Below are 21129 nucleotides of genomic sequence, written 5' to 3'. Positions count from 1 at the left end.
CCTCTATTTAGGGAACTTTGAGTGGTTCTAGAACAGTTCCGAACTACATTTCTGGTGTACTGTAATGTTCTTCGTCTGAGGAGTATGAAGGATCGGAGGACCAATGCGCAGCGTGGTATGTGTTCATGATGAATTTATTCAACACAGAACACTAAAACAAAAATAGCAAAGAGAATGACACGAAACGAAACAGTCCTGTCTGGTGACATACACAAAGACAGAAAACAATCACCCACCAAACACAGGTGGGAAAAGGCTACCGAAGTATGATTCTCAATCGGAGACAACTAACGACACCGTGCCTCTGATTGAGAACCATACCAGGCCAAACGCAAAACACAACATAGAAAAACTAACATAGACTACCCACCCCAACTCACGCCCCGACCAACCTAAAACAAGGACATAGCAAAATAACTAAGGTCAGAACGTGACATGAACAGAGCACTCTGTGAATGGCACAACATTAATTGCTGTCAGCTGACATGCAGCCTGTGAAATCTGACTCTTCATTTGCATAGGGATTGCTGCGTCACATTTTCTGACCTATCCAGACAAAGGGTCGATTTTCTCTGGCTGCGAGAGTCACAGACCCACGTGGTTTTAGACTTCCTCAAAAGGCCAGACCGGCTCGCGTCTATTGATGTGTGTCGGATCCCACTGTGATGGTCTCAGATGAATTTAGAGCACTGAACATAAACAATTACAAATAACTGTGTAGAATTGAAACAAGACCAAACAAAACACAACTTGGTCACAGAGGGACGAAATCCCTTCGTGCTAAAAACTGAAATTGTAACGAGTCAACGGGCATTTGACCTGAGACTCGGCTTCAGTCAGAGGATGCTTGGCAGAACATTCTCTGTCGTCAGATATGTGAAATGTTATTCATTTGTACTGTCACTATGTATGATCATCTTTATTTTTCAGTTATAGGAAATGTTACAATAAGTTGTTTATAATTTGATTGTTACTATATTTAGCATCTTTCAGGGTGGGATGTTAAACGTGTGTCCAGGCTCTTTGTGGTCACTAAAGATCACATGGCACTGAATCGTACGAGTAGGACTGTTAACCCCGGTGTCCTGGCTAAATTCCCAATTTGGTCCTCATACCATCATCCCCAGCTTCCAATTGGCTCATTCATCCCCCCTCCTCTCCCCTGTAACTATTCCCCAGGTCGTTGCTGTAAATGAGAACGTGTCTCAGTCAACTGACCTGGTAGAACAAGGATTCAATAAATACATGAATTAGAAAGCAGTTGAAATATTTCAAGCCCTTTTCCCCCCCACTTTGCTGAATAGGAAAAACAAATCACATAAATGTATGATTTTTTTCCTATTTTGATCTCATTAGTATTTTGTTCTATTTCCCAGAAATGTGAGATTTGAATCATTCTGGCAGAACTAGATATTATGTGTGGGCCTTTCGCGGTAAACAATTACTTTTGGATGGAAATCTACATTCTGAACTAGGTCACCAGATTCACTAACCAATTAGGATTATCTAACCAATCATGATCAATGTATTGATCATTCCTGCAGCCACGGATAGGGTGACAGGGCTTTCTGACTCTTTGGGAGTCCATGAGAGGGATTTGGTCCAGAAATCAGCAACAATATTGATCACACCCACACACGCACATACAAACACGCACACACGCACACACACACACACACACACACGCGCGCGTCCTTGACATGAATTACATGGGGAGTGTACCGCCACGGTGCACACAGACACACACAATCAATACTCTCATCTGAATGTTTAACTTCGGAGCTCCGGAGTTCAATAAGGATTTTTTAACAGGAAGAAAATATATATTTCTACCTGGTGCCAATGTGCTGCAATAGCCAGCAGGCAGGGGAAATCACCATCTGAAGACATGGGTCAGAGAGGTTGGAAATAAATAGAGATGCAGCGAAATGTGGGAGGGAGGGTGGGAGGGAGGGAGGGAGGGGGAGGGAGGGGAGAGTGGGAGAGTGGGAGAGTGGGAGAGTGGGAGTAGGAGGGAGGGAGGGAGGGAGAGTGGGAGTAGGAGGGAGGGAGGGAGGGAGGGAGGGAGGGAGGGAGGGAGGGGAGTAGGAGGGAGGGAGGGAGAGAGAGGGAGGGAGAGGAGAATGGGAGTAGGAGGGAGGGAGGGAGGGAGGGAGGGAGGGAGGGAGGGAGGGGGAGGGAGGGAGGGAGGGAGGGAGGGAGGGAGGGGGAGGGAGGGAGGGAGGGAGGGAGGGAGGGAGGGAGGGAGGGAGGTGGGAGGGGGAGGTGGGAGAGTGGGAGAGTGGGAGAGTGGGAGAGTGGGAGTAGGAGGGAGGGAGGGAGAGAGTGGGAGTAGGAGGGAGAGAGAGGGAGAGAGGGAGGGATAGTGGGAGTAGGAGGGAGGGAGGGAGAGAGAGGGAGAAGGAGAATGGGAGTAGGAGGGAGGGAGGGAGGGAGGGAGAAGGAGGTGAGGGAGGGAGGGAGGGAGGGAGGGAGGGAGGGAGGGGGAGGGAGGGAGGGAGGGAGGGAGGGAGGGAGGGAGGGAGAGTGGGAGAGTGGGAGAGTGGGAGAGTGGGAGAGTGGGAGAGTGGGAGTAGGAGGGAGGGAGGGAGAGAGTGGGAGTAGGAGGGAGAGAGAGGAGGGAGAGAGAGGGATAGTGGGAGTAGGAGGGAGGGAGGGAGAGAGAGGGAGAAGGAGAATGGGAGTAGGAGGGAGGGAGGGAGGGAGGGAGGGAGGGAGGGAGGGAGGGAGGGAGGGAGGGAGGGGGAGGGAGGGAGGGAGGGAGGGAGGGAGGGGGATAAGGAGAGTGGGAGTAGGAGGGAGGGAGGGAGAGAGGGAGAGTGGGAATAGGAGGGGGGGAGAAAGAGAGTGGGAGTAGGAGGGAGGGAGGGAGAGAGGGAGGGAGAGTGGGAGTAGGAGGGAGGGAGGGAGAAGGAGAGTGGGAGGGAGGGAGGGAGGGAGAAGGAGAGAGAGTGGGAGGGAGGGAGGGAGGGAGGGAGGGAGGGAGGGAGGGAGGGAGGGAGGGAGGGAGGGAGGGAGGGAGGGAGGGAGGGAGGGAGGGAGGGAGGGAGGGAGGGAGGGAGGGAGGGAGGGAGGGGGAGGGAGAAGGAGAGTGGGGAGTAGGAGGGAGGGAGGGAGGGAGGGAGGAAGGAGGGAGGGGGGAGGGAGGAGGGGGAGGGAGGGAGGGAGGGAGGGAGGGAGGGAGGGAGGGAGGGAGGGAGGGAGGGAGGGAGGGAGAGGGGGAGGGAGGGAGGGAGGGGAGGGAGGGAGGGAGGGACAAGGAGAGTGGGAGGAGGGAGGGAGGGAGGGAGGGAGGGAGGGAGGGAGGGAGGGAGGGAGAGGGAGGGAGGGGGAGGGAGGGAGGGAGGGAGGGAGGGTGGGAGGGAGGGGGAGAGTGGGAGTAGGAGTGGGAGTAGGGGAGGGAGGGAGAGAGTGGGAGTAGGAGGGAGGGAGAGAGGGAGGGAGGGAGGGAAGGGAGGGAGAGGGGGAGTAGGAGGGAGGGAGGGAGGGAGGGAGGGAGGGAGGGAGGGAGGAAGAGAGGGAGGGAGAGAGAGGGAGAGTGGGAGGGAGGGAGGGAGGGAGGGGAGAAGGAGAGTGGGAGGGAGGGAGGGAGGGGGGGAGGGAGGGGGGGGGGGATAAGAAGAGTGGGAGTAGGAGGGAGGGAGGGAGAAGGAGAGTGGGAGTAGGAGGGAGGGAGGGAGAAGGAGGGAGTGGGAATAGGAGGGAGGGAGGGAGGGAGGGAGGGAGGGAGGGAGGGAGGGAGGGAGGGAGGGAGGGAGGGAGGGGGAGGGAGGGAGGGAGGGAGGGAGGAGAGGGAGGGAGGGAGTAGGAGGGAGGGAGAGAGAGGGAGAAAGAGAGGAGGGAGAAAGAGAGTGGGAGGGAGGGAGGGAGGGAGGGAGGGAGGAGAGGGAGGGAGGGAGGGAGGGAGGGAGGGAGGGAGGGAGGGAGGGAGGGAGGGAGGGAGGGAGGGAGGGAGGAGGGATAAGGAGAGTGGGAGTAGGAGGGAGAGAGAGAGAGGGGATAAGGAGAGTGGGAGTAGGGAGGGAGGGAGGGAGGGAGAGGGAGGGAGGGAGGGGGAGGGAGGGGGAGGGAGGGGGAGGGAGGAGGGAGGGAGGGAGGGAGGGAGGGAGGGAGGGAGGGAGGGAGGGAGGGATAAGAAGAGTGGGAGGGAGGGAGGGAGGAGAGAGGGGGATAGGAGGGAGGGAGGGAGGGAGAAGGAGAGTGGGAGTATGAGGGAGGGAGGGAGAAGGAGAGTGGGAATAGGAGGGAGGGAGGGAGGGAGGGAGGGAGGGAGGGAGGGAGGGAGGGAGGGAGGGAGGGAGGGAGGGAGGGAGGGAGGGAGGGAGGGAGGGAGGGAGAGGGATAAGGAGAGGGGGAGTAGGAGGGAGGGAGAGAGAGGGAGAGTGGGAATAGGAGGGGGAGAAAGAGAGTGGGAGTAGGAGGGAGGGAGGGAGAGAGAGGGGGAGAGTGGGAGTAGGAGGAGGGAGGGAGGGAGAAGGAGGGAGGGAGGGAGGGAGGGAGGGAGGGAGGGAGGGAGGGAGGGAGGGAGGGAGGGAGGGAGGGAGGGAGGGAGGGAGGGAGGGAGGGAGGGAGGGAGGGAGGGAGGGAGGGAGGGAGGGAGGGAGGGAGGGAGAGGAGGGAGTGGGAGTAGGAGGGAGGGAGGGAGAAGGAGAGTGGGAGTAGGAGGGAGGGAGGGAGGGAGAGGGACAAGGAGAGTGGGAGTAGGAGGGAGGGAGAAGGAGAGTGGGAGTAGGAGGGAGGGAGGGAGGGAGGGAGGGAGGGAGGGAGGGAGGGAGGGAGGGAGGGAGGGAGGGAGGGAGGGAGGGAGGGAGGGAGGGAGGGAGGGAGGGAGGGAGGGAGGGAGGGAGGGAGGGAGGGAGGGAGGGAGGAGAGGGGAGTGGGAGGAGGGGGAGGGAGGGAGGGAGGGAGAGAGAGGGATAAGGAGAGTGGGAGTAGGATGGAGGGAGGGAGGGAGAGGGAGAAGGAGAGTGGAAGTAAGGGAGGGAGGCAGAGGGAGAGTGGGAGTAGGGAGGGAGGGAGGGAGGGAGAGAGAGGGATAAGGAGAGTGGGAGTAGGAGGGAGAGAGAGGGAGAGAGAGGGAGAGTGGGAGTAGGAGGGAGGGAGGGAGAGAGAGAAAGAAAGAGAGTGGGAGAGTAGGAGGGAGGGAGAGAGAGTGGGAGTAGGGGGAGGGAGGGAGGGAGAAGGAGGGAGGGGAGGGAGGGAGGGAGAGTGGGAGTAGTAGGAGGGAGGGAGGGAGGGAGAGAGAGGGGATAAGGAGAGTGGGAGTAGGAGGGAGGGAGAGAGAGGGAGAAAGAGGGAGGGAGTGGGAGTAGGAGGGAGGGAGGGAGGGAGGGAGGGAGGGAGGGGGAGGGAGGGAGGGAGGGAGGGAGGGAGGGAGGGAGGGGGAGGGGGAGGGAGGGAGGGGGAGGGAGGGAGGGAGGGAGGGAGGGAGGGAGAATGAAAGGGAGTAAAGAAAATAAGGCTGATTGCAAGACTAAGACTACAAAAAACTGGTAAGGAGACAGATTGCGAGAAACAACAGCTGATAAGGTGTAACAACACGTCTGAAAACCACACCCCCTTGTCCAATTACCGTCCAATCACAACCATCAAAACTCTAAACCACACCCACTTCTGTCCGACCTACTATCAGATGATGATTAATACAATGCACCTGTAATAACGGGACTGTTTTCAATGCCATCATGTCATCTGGAGAAGACGATAGTGTTTGTATAGAGCAGGGTGTGTGTGTGTGTGTGTGTGTGTGTGTGTGTGTGTGTGTGTGTGTGTGTGTGTGTGTGTGTGTGTGTGTGTGTGTGTGTGTGTGTGTGTGTGTGTGTGTGTGTGTGTGTGTGTGTGTGTGTGTGTGTGTGTGTGTGTGTGTGTGTGTGTGTGTGTGTGTGTGTGTGAGAGAGAGACTCCATGGACACAACAAAGACAGAGAGAAAAGAGGGATCCAATATGGACCTAGACAAAGAACAGCCACGTTAGGTGTTGACATGTATCCTCTAGTCTATCCCCATACACTTTCAAAGCACAGGAAGAACAGAAAGAAGGGAGAGAGGAGAGTAAGAGGGTAGAGAAAAAAGAAAGAGAAATGGAAAGAGAAGAGAGAGAATGAAAGAGGAAGGGAAAGAAAGAATGGAAGGAATAGAGAGATGCACTGAATGACAGGCCACATGAGAGAGAGCGGTGGTATTTGTGTTTAGCCTTTCAATGCTAATGCTAATTCCGTCACGGGTCTCCATCATACAGAAACCTGAGCTCTCCCTCCAGTCAGTGCTTCATCAAAGCCTCTGCTGCAGGTCCAGAGAGAGAGAGAGAGAGAGAGTGAGAGAGTGAGAGAGAGGCAGAGGAAGAGAGGAAGAGACCGACATATAGGGAGTGAGTGAGTGAGTGAGTGAGTGAGTGAGTGAGTGAGTGAGTGAGTGAGTGAGTGAGTGAGTGAGTGAGTGAGTGAGTGAGTGAGTGAGTGAGTGAGTGAGTGAGTGAGTGAGTGAGTGAGTGAGTGAGTGAGTGAGTGAGTGAGTGAGTGAGTGAGTGTGTGAGTGAGTGAGTGAGTGAGTGAGACAGGTAGAAAGCGAGAGATCTAATTTTGGCCCAGCCAATAATTTAATCAAATCACATTTTCTTTTTTCATTAGCTATTCTCTGTACCCTCACAAATCTCTCTCTCTCTCCCTCTCTCTCTCTCTCTCTCTCTCTCTATCTCTCCCTCTCTCCATCTCTCCCTCTATCTCTCACACAAACACGCTCTCTCTCTTCCAAGCACACACATACACACTTTTCTCTCCCTCAGTAGCTAGTCAGATTTGCTGGTGTCTATCGCTGACGCTATTGTCAGGACCATCCACCTGGCTCCGTGCCGATCCCCAGTGGCTGATGGGTATGAGCAGAATGAGGCTGGATGTATGAGAGTATAATCTCCTACCTGAGGCGCTACACGTCCACGTCCACCACATCCTCCCCGGACCAGGTGCCTCCTGGGAGCAGGCGAACAGACAGGTTTGACTCTGTGAAATGACAGCCATGACAGCAATGCAACACAGAATGACAAGTCAGGGGGAGGGAGGGATGAAGAGAAAGGAAAGGATACATCCGAATGCCTCCTGTTCTGGAGCCGATGGCCAGGATCTTCTGGACGGGATCAAAGGCCAGGCAGGTGGGCTGGTACGGGAAGCCATGGCGTACCGTCTGGAATAGGAAAAACACAAACACACTTTACTTACCATTCAAATTCAATACACATTGTTAGAGTTAGAAATTGGTTAAATGTGTACATATGTTATGGAATTGTGATCAGTATGTAGGAAAACTCGTTTTATTTTATGACTAAAATAGATCAATAGATTAATAGATAAATAGATTTTGTCAGAGACAAACAAACATCTAAAATAGACTGAAATAGAAGTAATGAATCAGGAGCAAGAGCCCATAAGAGATCAGAAAACAGAGAAGGAAGAAGGGGCTTCCAGAATAGGTAAACAGCAAGAGTCTACACTGAGCTGCTGTCCATGGTGCTGAAATATTCAGCAGCTCTTTCCCCAGTCAACTAAGACTGGTGTTTAAATCTGCATGGGCGCTGTCTGCTAGCAGTGGTGCTGAAATCAATGCTGTCACTGCCCAGAATCTATACTGGTAATCATACCAGAGCTGTCCAAACAGGGTGGTGCTGGAATATATGCATTGACGCTGTCTGCACTGTGCTGAAATCCATATAGGCGACAACAACTTTCCAATGACTGTTGGAATGGACAGTTAAGCTGTGTGTTATCCAATGGCCTCCCAGGAAACCCAGCAGTGGCCCTGTTCATCTGTTTCCATTCAGACTAGCTCCTGTGTTTGGCTGAATTATGGCAACAACGTCTCTGTCCTCTCATCTTTAATTCATAGACATTAAATTGGAGCGGGGCTACCAAACAACAGGCTGAATGAATGGGATAGAGTGGTCATAAAAGCTGTGAGAGAGAGAGAGAGAGAGAGGGGTCATGAGAGAGCGAGAGGGAGGTCATACAAGCTGAGAGAGAGAGAGAGCAAGAGAGAGGTAATACAAGCTGAGAGAGAGAGAGAGAGAGGCTGAGAGAGAGAGGGGTCATGAGAGAGCGAGAGAGAGGTCATACAAGCTGAGAGAGAGAGAGGCTGAGAGAGAGTGAGAGAGAGAGAGAGAGAGTGGCTGACAGAGAGAGAGAGAGAGGCTGACAGAGAGAGAGAGGGGTCATGAGAGAGCGAGAGAGAGGTAATACAAGCTGAGAGAGAGAGCAAGAGAGAGGTAATACAAGCTGAGTGAGAGAGAGAGCAAGAGAGAGGTAATACAAGAGAGAGAGAGAGAGAGAGAGAGGCTGAGAAAGAGAGAGAGAGAGAAAGAGAGGTAATACAAGCTGAGAGAGAGAGAGAGAGGCTGAGAGAGAGAGAGAGAGAGAGGCTGAGAAAGAGAGAGAGGCTGAGAGAGAGAGAAAGAGAGAGGTCATACAAGCTGAGAGAGAGAGTAGGAGGCTGAGAGAGAGAGAGAGGCTGAGAAAGGGAGAAAGAGAGAGAGAGAGAGGTGTGAATCATGCCTTAAAAGGGAATGCGTGTGTGTGTGTGTGTGCATCCGGTATGTTTACATGTGGCATCTGCTCCACTACTCACACTCGTGCTAATGAAGGACTTTATAGCCTATAGATTTTCATTTAGGGGCCTGTTTTATTGCCCACTATTAAAACCCCCAGCAGCCTCCAGACTCCTACTGTAACCCTGCTCCTTCTGTGTCTGTCCACCCCAAATCAAGCGGCTTTCTAACGTCCACTATCTCAACCTGCATACAGCCAGTTTTCAGAGGAGAGAGAGTGCTATGTGGATACACTGTCACATATTTACTAATCATAGAAAAACTAGGGAAACCAAATCAAATATGACTTGGCATAATCAATGGAACAGCTGAAAAAAATCAAACGAATATCAGCGTACACCTGTTCTGTTTTTGTGCTCTGCTGTGTCTCTGATACCACGTACTAAAAGAAAATGGGAAAGAATATGAAGGTTTTGATCGCACAGATAATTCACAGCATGCTGCTATCAAAGGATAGCAGCATCACGCGTTGGAATAGGAGGAAGCAACAGAGGTAGTGTGTTCGTTGAGAAGAGCAAATATCTTGCATTTTGTATTTTGATTTCTTCCTATTCTCAGTGCATATGTTGTTTTGCCAACACCTTTGAAAGGAGAGATATGTGTTTATGCTTCTCAAAAGGCTGAGAACGTAACACTCAATCATCCAACATTAATCTGCCTGCAGACATTGTGTAAGTGCAGGGTTGGGGAGATGGGTTAACAATAATGAAATTCATGAGTGACACACGAGCACACGCACACACACACACACACACACACACACACACACACACACACACACACACACACACACACACACACACACACACACACCAGACCCCTGTAGGTGTGGTGGGTAGAGGGTATCTGGCAATGATCCACACTGTACAGAAGGAACCTTTCAATCAGCAGTAGAACAGTCCTGGCTGGGGTGAACGGCTGCTGCTGTGTGGACCTGACCTCTTAACTAACCACCAGCTGCCATTAACTTGTGACGAGGAGGGAGATATGGGGAACACCCCCCCCCCCCCAGGGCCCCTGACGTACCAAGCCCAGCTCGGTGCACTCTGCTCAGGCTACAGATGGGGCCAATAGAGACCCATCCGGAGGAAAGAACCATTAAATATACACATCACAGACATGAAATGGATGAAAAATGCATTTACCCTGGTGAATCTCAGAGCTGATCATGCATATTTCACAACCTCTAAAGCCATTTTTTTCTGTGTGTGTGTGTGTGTGCGTGTGCGTGCGTGCATCTGCTCTGGATCCATCTCTATGGTCGCTCTTACACTCTGATTGTACCCTCATTCTATTTCTCCCTCTCTTTTTTTCTCTCTCTCTCGCTACATACTGAAACAGTATTCATCTGTATTATGGATGTGTGGGGCTCCACATGCAGCTGAGTTATCTATGTGTCGTAGCTATAACTCCTCATTGTGTTTCAGTACTGGCTCTGTGTCGGACTCCTACTGTAGCAGACAGGCAGTATTTGATGATAACTCCCCTTCCTCTCTCCTCCTCTTGGGAGACTGTCGTTATCTTGCCACATTATAAGATCTGCTCTCTTTTTATGTCAGAGGCCTGTCAGAGGTATCTTCAGAGGGTGTCAAGATATCAAGCTATACCTGTATTGCTCCTTCTCTCGCTCTCTCCTTCTCGCTGTCTCCCTGTCTGCCCCCCCCCCCCCAGCTCTGTCCCACCTCCTCTCACCGCCACCTTCTGTCTATCGCTCACTCTCGATCTCTCTCGCCACTTTCTCTGCTAATTCTGGTGGACAAGACGAGCCTAATCTAAATATCTTCTAACAGCAGTGTTGCGACTCCATCCTGATGTCGCTCTCAGCTACAGTGAACTCTATGCCACGACGGAGATGGACCAGTCATTGTCAACACAGAGCTTCGTCAACTCAGCCTCATACCCGAGACTTCAACAGCTGCTCATAATCATACACTGGAGCCTGGAGTTTCTGGTGAAACCACAGCGAACATGTCTCCTCACACGTTTTAAATCCAATAACAGAAACAAGAAAACGTTTTCGCTACTCTGAGAAAGATCTCTGAAGTCAAACATAAGACGTGCTTGAATCACATCCAGAGGAACATTTTGTTTTGCCATATGCTACCTGAACGTTGTTACACTGTACCAGCTTGGATGGGTAAAAACTAACACACGTTAGAGCAGGAGGCCTAGAGCATTAAACACAAACAACACATCCAAGCAGTAACAACAACAAAAAACAGCACATGTTGTTTTACACATTAATACACACAGCGTAATATGTAGTAGTCGCATATACATTTGCACTTTACATCTGAGTCCTTTAGCAGACACTCTTATCCAGAGTGACTTACAGTTAGTGAGTGCATACGTTTTAGTCATTTAGCAGACACTCTTATCCAGAGTGACTTACAGTTAGTGAGTGCATACGTTTTAGTCATTTAGCAGACACTCTTATCCAGAGTGACTTACAGTTAGTGAGTGCATACGTTTTAGTCATTTAGCAGACACTCTTATCCAGAGTGACTTACAGTTAGTGAGTGCATACGTTTTAGTCATTTAGCAGACACTCTTATCCAGAGTGACTTACAGTTAGTGAGTGCATACGTTTTAGTCATTTAGCAGACACTCTTATCCAGAGTGACTTACAGTTAGTGAGTGCATACATTTTAGTCATTTAGCAGACACTCTTATCCAGAGTGACTTACAGTTAGTGAGTGCATACGTTTTAGTCATTTAGCAGACACTCTTATCCAGAGTGACTTACAGTTAGTGAGTGCATACGTTTTAGTCATTTAGCAGACACTCTTATCCAGAGTGACTTACAGTTAGTGAGTGCATACGTTTTAGTCATTTAGCAGACACTCTTATCCAGAGTGACTTACAGTTAGTGAGTGCATACGTTTTAGTCATTTAGCAGACACTCTTATCCAGAGTGACTTACAGTTAGTGAGTGCATACGTTTTAGTCATTTAGCAGACACTCTTATCCAGAGTGACTTACAGTTAGTGAGTGCATACGTTTTAGTCATTTAGCAGACACTCTTATCCAGAGTGACTTACAGTTAGTGAGTGCATACGTTTTAGTCATTTAGCAGACACTCTTATCCAGAGTGACTTACAGTTAGTGAGTGCATACATTTTAGTCATTTAGCAGACACTCTTATCCAGAGTGACTTACAGTTAGTGAGTGCATACGTTTTAGTCATTTAGCAGACACTCTTATCCAGAGTGACTTACAGTTAGTGAGTGCATACGTTTTAGTCATTTAGCAGACACTCTTATCCAGAGTGACTTACAGTTAGTGAGTGCATACGTTTTAGTCATTTAGCAGACACTCTTATCCAGAGTGACTTACAGTTAGTGAGTGCATACGTTTTAGTCATTTAGCAGACACTCTTATCCAGAGTGACTTACAGTTAGTGAGTGCATACGTTTTAGTCATTTAGCAGACACTCTTATCCAGAGTGACTTACAGTTAGTGAGTGCATACGTTTTAGTCATTTAGCAGACACTCTTATCCAGAGTGACTTACAGTTAGTGAGTGCATACGTTTTAGTCATTTAGCAGACACTCTTATCCAGAGTGACTTACAGTTAGTGAGTGCATACGTTTTAGTCATTTAGCAGACACTCTTATCCAGAGTGACTTACAGTTAGTGAGTGCATACGTTTTAGTCATTTAGCAGACACTCTTATCCAGAGTGACTTACAGTTAGTGAGTGCATACGTTTTAGTCATTTAGCAGACACTCTTATCCAGAGTGACTTACAGTTAGTGAGTGCATACGTTTTAGTCATTTAGCAGACACTCTTATCCAGAGTGACTTACAGTTAGTGAGTGCATACGTTTTAGTCATTTAGCAGACACTCATATCCAGAGTGACTTACAGTTAGTGAGTGCATACGTTTTAGTCATTTAGCAGACACTCTTATCCAGAGTGACTTACAGTTAGTGAGTGCATACATTTTAGTCATTTAGCAGACACTCTTATCCAGAGTGACTTACAGTTAGTGAGTGCATACGTTTTAGTCATTTAGCAGACACTCTTATCCAGAGTGACTTACAGTTAGTGAGTGCATACGTTTTAGTCATTTAGCAGACACTCTTATCCAGAGTGACTTACAGTTAGTGAGTGCATACGTTTTAGTCATTTAGCAGACACTCTTATCCAGAGTGACTTACAGTTAGTGAGTGCATACGTTTTAGTCATTTAGCAGACACTCTTATCCAGAGTGACTTACAGTTAGTGAGTGCATACGTTTTAGTCATTTAGCAGACACTCTTATCCAGAGTGACTTACAGTTAGTGAGTGCATACGTTTTAGTCATTTAGCAGACACTCTTATCCAGAGTGACTTACAGTTAGTGAGTGCATACGTTTTAGTCATTTAGCAGACACTCTTATCCAGAGTGACTTACAGTTAGTGAGTGCATACGTTTTAGTCATTTAGCAGACACTCTTATCCAGAGTGACTTACAGTTAGTGAGTGCATACGTTTTAGTCATTTAGCAGACACTCTTATCCAGAGTGACTTACAGTTAGTGAGTGCATACGTTTTAGTCATTTAGCAGACACTCTTATCCAGAGTGACTTACAGTAGTGAGTGCATACGTTTTAGTCATTTAGCAGACACTCTTATCCAGAGTGACTTACAGTTAGTGAGTGCATACGTTTTAGTCATTTAGCAGACACTCTTATCCAGAGTGACTTACAGTTAGTGAGTGCATACGTTTTAGTCATTTAGCAGACACTCTTATCCAGAGTGACTTACAGTTAGTGAGTGCATACGTTTTAGTCATTTAGCAGACACTCTTATCCAGAGTGACTTACAGTTAGTGAGTGCATACGTTTTAGTCATTTAGCAGACACTCTTATCCAGAGTGACTTACAGTTAGTGAGTGCATACGTTTTAGTCATTTAGCAGACACTCTTATCCAGAGTGACTTACAGTAGTGAGTGCATACGTTTTAGTCATACTGACTAGGAGTGAATAATGCATTGTGTGTGTGTATGGGGGGAGAGGGGGTGGGGGGGTTGTGTGTGTGTGTGTGTGTGTGTGTGTGTGTGTGTGTGTGTGTGTGTGTGTGTGTGTGTGTGTGTGTGTGTGTGTGTGTGTGTGTGTGTGTGTGTGTGTGTGTGTGTGTGTGTGTGTGTGTGTGTGTGTGTGTGTGTGTGTGTGTGTGTGTGTGTGAGAGAGAGACCCAAGAATGTACACAAACACGGACATGCATACGCACACGTTCAACATCACACTAAACATGCGTCACATGCAGCAGGGGGCCCGCTGATACATACTACTGTCTGTGCATGCGTGGGTGTGATTGTGGTTCTGCCATGTGTGTGTACATGTCTGTGGCTCTGTGCATCCAACCACACTCTATTGCCTCATTGGGTGATCGCAGCCTCAGAGAAGACACAGTAGTTGAAGGGAAATGGAATTAACTTCCTGCGCTAGGAATAGCTATTTAACCTTGCTTCATTGAATTATGAGCTGTTTCCATCAGTCAGAAGAAGGCGAAGACAGAGAGGACAACTCAACTGAACCTCCTCAACAACAGTGAAGGGGGAGATATTTTGAGGCTACTCTAAAATTCCTTTGATGTGCAGAGGACTAAAAATAAAAGACAGATCTGAACACTGGTACTGTAGGAGAGGGGGATGAAAGGAGGAGTGTAGGAGAGGGGGATGAAAGGAGGAGTGTAGGAGAGGGGGATGAAAGGAGGAGTGTAGGAGAGGGGGATGAAAGGAGGAGTGGAGGAGAGGGGGGGATGAAAGGAGGAGTGGAGGAGAGGGGGATGAAAGGAGGAGTGGAGGAGAGGGGGATGAAAGGAGGAGTGGAGGAGAGGGGGATGAAAGGAGGAGTGGAGGAGAGGGGGATGAAAGAAGGAGTGGAGGAGAGGGGGATGAAAGGAGGAGTGGAGGAGAGGGGGATGAAAGGAGGAGTGGAGGAGAGGGGGATGAAAGGAGGAGTGGAGGAGAGGGGGATGAAAGGAGGAGTGGAGGAGAGGGGGATGAAAGGAGGAGTGGAGGAGAGGGGGATGAAAGGAGGAGTGGAGGAGAGGGGGATGAAAGGAGGAGTGGAGGAGAGGGGGATGAAAGGAGGAGTGGAGGAGAGGGGGATGAAAGGAGGAGTGGAGGAGAGGGGGATGAAAGGAGGAGTGGAGGAGAGGGGGATGAAAGGAGGAGTGGAGGAGAGGGGGATGAAAGGAGGAGTGGAGGAGAGGGGGATGAAAGGAGGAGTGGAGGAGAGAGGGGATGAAAGGAGGAGTGGAGGAGAGAGGGATGAAAGGAGGAGTGGAGGAGAGGGGGATGAAAGGAGGAGTGGAGGAGAGGGGGATGAAAGGAGGAGTGGAGGAGAGGGGGATGAAATGAGGAGTGGAGGAGAGGGGGATGAAAGGAGGAGTGGAGGAGAGGGGAACGAGCTAGACGGGGTCTCTCCATAGTTAGAGACGTAAAAAAGAGAACTAGGAGGGAGTAGGAATCAGCACATCGAAGTACATCATTGTGTCAGTTGTGAACAATTCCCGTTGCCTGACTGTGGATTACAGTGAAATATTCTAAGTGAGAAAAGGCGATAGGAAAAAGGGAGGATCGTGAGTATTGATTTGGCTGGTCTGGTGTAATGTTTGAGGAAGCCAGAAAGCTGTAAGTCCTTCCTTCAGTACAGAGACAGCAGCTTACAGATTCTCACAGAATGGGAGGAAGCCATTCTTATCCACATCCAGATATAATAAGTGCTTCCCAAGCACAAACACAAACACACACACACACACACACACACACACGCATGCCCAGTCGAGCGAGCAGGGAGAGAGGGCAGTATGAGACCAGAGTGAAGGGATGGGGGGAAAAATGAATGAGCTGGGATAACCTCCTCTTCGCTAATGAGTGCTAGCTACACTCTTAAAAATGAAGGGTTCTTTGGGGTTCTATGTAGAACCTTTTGGTTCTTTGGTCAAAATGTAAGAACCCTTTTCAGAGAAGGGAAAGTGGTTTCCATAATTCAAAAACTGTCAACACCAACTGCCATTTATCCAGTGACGACTCAATAACGCAGTTGTTTAAGTTAATCAACGTTTTTCCATTCAAATAAAAACATTATTTTACCTTTATTTAACCAGGCAAGTCAGATAAGAACTAATTCTTATTTTCAATGACGGTCTAGGAACAGTGGGTTAACTGCCTGTTCAGGGGCAGAACGACAGATTTGTACCTTGTCAGCTCGGGGATTTGAACTTGCAACCTTCCGGTTACTAACCACTAGGCTACCCTGCTGCCCCATGAAGACATAATGATATGATAAACTATAGGGTGAGATAGATAACGTTGTTTCAAAGTTTGAGCACTATATTAGGCTACCATTAGTTACCTAGCAAGCTAGCTAGCTAAGTCTATAGGGGGAAAACACTTTAATTAGCTAGCTAGCCACTTTACAAGCTAGCTAACTCTTATGAATAAACGTTCATTTTACTTATTGAATGTGCCAAATAAAACTGCAGACCCAGCCTGACATTGGCAATTAGCTAATTGTTACTTTTATCTCAGTATTTCAGGGTGGAGTCCGGTGGGAGGGACTAGCCATGTTGCCACTGAACCCAACTACCAGGCAGAAAGAGGATCCCTCTTTTGGCTGCTGTTGATGGCAACAACTGCATGTAAGTCGGTCTTCTACATTATAATAATGATATGTTTGTCTACCAGTTTGTCTACATATTTGCAGGTATAAGATTGGATCCCAATTATGTTCATTTTTTCTTCCTCTCGGGAACCGGGTAGGCAATAACACATATTGTACTGTTCCATAAAGAAGTCATAACCCCTTGGAAGGCATAACCCCTCGGGCGGCATAACCCCTCGGGCGGCATAACCCCTCGGGCGGCATAACCCCTCGGGCGGCATAACCCCTCGGGCGGCATAACCCCTCAGGCGGCATAACGCCTCGGAAGGCATAATCCCTCGGAAGGCATAACCCCTCGGAAGGCATAACCCCTCGGAAGGCATAACCCCTCGGAAGGCATAACCCCTCGGAAGGCATAACCCCTCGGAAGGCATAGCCCCTCGGAAGGCATAACCCCTCGGAAGGCATAACCCCTCGGAAGGCATAACCCCTCGGAAGGCATAACCCCTCGGAAGGCATTGCCCCTCAGAAGGCATAACCCCTCGGAAGGCATAACCCCTAAGAAGGCATCCGGAATTGACATCGGGCCATCATTCAAAACAAAGAGCCTTCCTGTCCACCGATCTGTGCATATTTCCCCAAAAAATTTTGCATTACCTAAACTGTTTGTGTTTGAGAGTGACTATAATGACAGTAACATCTTAAAAATATATTGGTATTCTTTTGTGTATCATTTCATTATTTATTTTCTATTATTTATGATATTATTTTCTTAGTAATACTACTATTTTATTAGCAGTACAGATAATGGAGCATATTGGGGTTAGGTGCCTTGTTTCACCTTGACGCCTCGGGTATTTTATCGAGCAACTTTTTTAGTTTCTAGCCCAACGCTGTAACTGCTAGGCTACCTGCCACCCTAGGGGTTCCATATACTGTATGAAGTGAAGTGTACAGTGGTTCCTCCTTTAAAGGTTGTGTAATACTGCAGTACACCTTGCAGGATACCGTAGAAATCTATGGCACGTTATTTAATTGTCAGCCATTGTTGCCATTAATGTTAGTTAGTGCTAGAAAATGTCAAACCTTTTTTGTAAGAACATAGTATATGGGATTTTTAAATGTAGCTTAATTCATTTGATTCATATAAATTAAGGGTTCACAAATCAATTCAGAGACAATAAGATAATCATATTGATCTGATTACGCTCATAAAATCTCTGTCTCTATTCAATTATTATTTTTTGTCTATTTCTCTGTGTGTTGATTGGTGGGGAAAACAGGTCTACATAAAAAAGGTAGTGTAGACTACTGTAGGCTAATGTCAACATTCGGAATAATTTGCTTGATAGCAAGATAAAATGTCGCTCTCAAAACGTATCAAGAAGAAAGGTGAATAATGAAAATCGAGGATTGAGAGAAGAATGTGCAGAAAGATATGCGTACATCTCTCCATCTTTTCCCAGTGCCAAGCCAGTGTGTCTTATTTGCAATGAAAATGTCGCTGTTAGTAAATAATTCAATCTCAGACTAATTATGGTATGAATCTAAGCACAGAACTTCCAGTGGCCTTCCTGTCCCATGTAGAGGCCCGACGCAGAAACACAGTGTCCAAAGAAGGGCCAGATGTATACAGAATGGTGTTGTCTGCATATAGGTGGATCAGAGAATCACCAGCAGCAAGAGCAACATCATTGATGTATACAGAGAAAAGAGTCGGCCCGAGAATTAAACCCTGTGGTACCCCCATAGAGACTGCCAGAGGTCCGGACAACAAGCCCTCCGATTTAACACATGTAAATATAGGACTGTTTTTACTGTGGATATAGATACTTTTGTACCTGTTTCCTCCAGCATCTTCACAAGGTTATTTGCTGTTGTTCTGGAATTGATTTGCACTTTTCACACTAAAGTACGTTCATCTCTAGGAGACAGAACGTGTCTCCTTCCTGAGCAGTATGTTGGCTTCATGGTTACATGGTGTTTATACTTGCGTACTATTGTCTGTACAGATTAACGTGGTACCTTCAGGCATTTGCTACCAAGAATGAACCAGACTTGTGGAGGTCTACAATATTTATTCTGAGGTTTTGGCTCATTTCTTTTGATTTTCCTACGATGTCAAGCAAAGAGGCACTGAGTTTGAAGGTAGGCCTTGAAATGCATCCACAGGTACACCTCCAATTGACTCAAATGATGTCAATTAGCCTATCAGAAGCTTCTAAAGCCATGACATTTTCTGCAATTTTCCAAGCTGTTTAAAGACACAGCCAACTCAGTGTATGTTAACTTTTGACCCACTGGAATTGTGATACAGTGAATTATGAGTGAAATAATCTGTCCGTAAACAATTGTTGGGAAAATGACTTGTGTCACGCACAAAGTAGATGTCCTAACCGACTTGCCAAAACAATAGTTTGTTATGAATAAATTGGTGGAGTGGTTGAAACACAAGTTTTTAATGACTCCAACCTAAGTGTATGTAAACCTCCGACTTCAACTGTATTCTGTAACTTAAACGGGTAAAATCTGTAGTTACAAGGAAGAGGGAAACAGTCGCAGACAAGGTGGAAAAATTTGAGGAAATATGTACACTTACAGAATTAATATAGAATTATTAACAGGGCAAAAGTCCAGTTACTGGTCAAAATGGTATTCTGAGAAGACCTGACTTCTGACTTATTGTTGTCATAACTCTATAGGACTACAATTAGAAAAACAGTAATACTTGACTAACCTGAAGGTCTGAACTCTTTGACAATCATTTGGAGTTCTTTACCAGAGTAACCAGACAAACAAAATGGATTTATACAATCAACATTTATCAACACTCATCAAAATGAGAATGATCGGGAAATGGAATGAATTGTTAAGAAGTGAAGAACTGGAGATCCTGTACATAAAATGGTGTTAAACTCAGTCTGTGATCCAAGTCTGTTGTGGTTTCTTGTTTGTTCAGGCAGCATAGAGGAGAACAAAGGAAGAAGATGGCTGTGTGTCCTTTCTGGTTCAGTTGTGTGGTTCCGCCTTCAGGTTTTTCCTTTGGTCCTGAGTTGATGTCGTTATGCTTGTTGCACTTCTTCGTTAAGTTGCACAGGCTGAGCTCTAATTGTCTACTCCTTCTGTCCTTGAAGACGATTTGTCTGACGTGTACTGGTCAGGCAGCACCAGCTCTTTAAAGTATTCTGTCTTCTTCTGAGCCTGTTTAGTGCATGGTCACTTCCGTCCCTATTTCTGTACTAGATTACAGGTACTATTCCCGAAAAGGTACTTTTCCCCTAATGTATCAGTTCTGACCATTAAAGGCAAAGGTCCAGGGCCTATGGTCGGGCCTGCTGAAGATGGAGGTCCTACTCCCTCCTTCAGGTCCACAGTTAAAGAGAGTACGAGAGAGAGGAACAGTACTTATATATCCTGCTAGGTCACATGGTATCACATCTAGGTGTCAAAAAAAGTATTTTGGGGAGAAAACCTAAAGTTGTTTCAGGTCAAATCAACAGAATGTTCAGCATTGTTCAACATGTGACATTCAAAAGGACACATCGCTACAGAAACATGCGATAGAACCCTTTTTGGTTCTACATGGAACCTTGTTTCTAAGAGTGTAGGGTCTCATTGGTGCGTGAAGGAGAGAGTATACTGTATGACGGTGTATTTATATGTCTAGTTATACAATGTGTGTGTGTTTGTGTGTGCGAGTGTGTGTGTGTGTGTGTGTGTGTGTGTGTGTGTGTGTGTGTGTGTGTGTGTGTGTGTGTGTGTGTGTGTGTGTGTGTGTGTGTGTGTGTGTGTGTGTGTGTGTGTGTGTGTGTGTGTGTGTGTGTGTGTGTGTGTGTGTAGTGGGATGTTCGTGTGGGTGTGCAATTGTCTTGCATCTTCCATCTTCACAGGTGAACTCACAAGCATGTCTTCACATCCACATTATATTCTAGAAGATATCTATGGTTCCATGCTCGCCTTCCGGCAACAGTGAGCCTGTCTCTCTGTGTGGGTGTGACATGCTTTACGTATTCGTATGATGGGGGCTAAAGCCTGTTAGCCTGTGATTAAAGGCATAGTTCACCCAAATTACAAAATGACACATTGATTTCCTTACCCTGTAAGCAGGCTATGCAAAAAGGTATGACAGCAATTCATGCTTTGGGTTAGTTTCCCTGGCAGTGGCTAGAAGGGTTTTCAAATATGTTCACATTTGGAAACAGTGTCACTGAACTAAACCAAAGCATAGAATTGTCTCTTTTTGTCTCTTTTGACGAACATGTCAGGAATGTTTCAAGGACAGCTTTTTTCGATCTACATAACATTGCAAAAATCTGAAACTTTCTGTCCAAAAATGGAGAAAAATGTATCCATGCTTTTGTTACTTCGAGGTTAGACTATTGCAATGCTCTACTTTCTGGCTACCCGGAAAAGGACTAAATAATCTTCAGTTAGTGCTTAATACGGTTGCTAGAATCCTGACTTGAACCCCAAAATTTGATCATATTACTAGCCTCCCTACACTGGCTTCATGTTAAGACAAGGGCTGATTTCAAGGTTTTACTGCTAACCTACAAAGCATTGCATGGGCTTGCTCCTACCTATCTTTCCGGTTTGGTCCTGCCGTACATACCTACACATACGCTACGGTCACAAGACGCAGGCCTCCTAATTGTCCCTAGAATTTCTATGCAAATAGAACATTTGAACATCTTGACCATGTTCTGTTATAATCTCCAGCCAGAAGAGGACTGGCCACCCCTCATAGCCTGGTTCCTCTCTAGGTTTCTTCCTAGGTTTTGGCCTTTCTAGGGAGTTTTTCCTAGCCACCGTACTTCTACACCTGCATTGCTTGCTGTTTGGGGTTTTAGGCTGGGTTTCTGTACAGCACTGTGAGGTATCAGCTGATGTAAAAAGGGCTATATAAACAAATTTGATTTGATTTAGAATGCTGTCATACCTT

The 21129-nt window shown here is 47.7% G+C and overlaps 1 protein-coding gene across 15 annotated transcripts in view; it reads right to left on the bottom strand.

Annotated features, from left to right (window-relative positions):
* The window catches only part of stxbp5l (syntaxin binding protein 5L), a 252547-nt gene that overhangs the window by 220741 nt on the left and 10677 nt on the right, over window positions 1–21129 (bottom strand). For all 15 annotated transcript variants that reach the window (XM_046361714.1, XM_046361749.1, XM_046361732.1 and 12 more), the window contains exon 2: window positions 7078–7175. In XM_046361714.1, the coding sequence (XP_046217670.1) occupies window positions 7078–7175 (98 nt within the window). The remainder of the gene's footprint in view (window positions 1–7077; window positions 7176–21129) is intronic.

The sequence above is a fragment of the Oncorhynchus gorbuscha genome, linkage group LG01 (assembly GCF_021184085.1).
Source record: "Oncorhynchus gorbuscha isolate QuinsamMale2020 ecotype Even-year linkage group LG01, OgorEven_v1.0, whole genome shotgun sequence".
Taxonomy (NCBI): domain Eukaryota; kingdom Metazoa; phylum Chordata; class Actinopteri; order Salmoniformes; family Salmonidae; genus Oncorhynchus; species Oncorhynchus gorbuscha.
The sequence above is the reverse complement of the archived record's forward strand: the minus strand, read 5'-3'. Positions and strand labels throughout refer to the sequence as shown.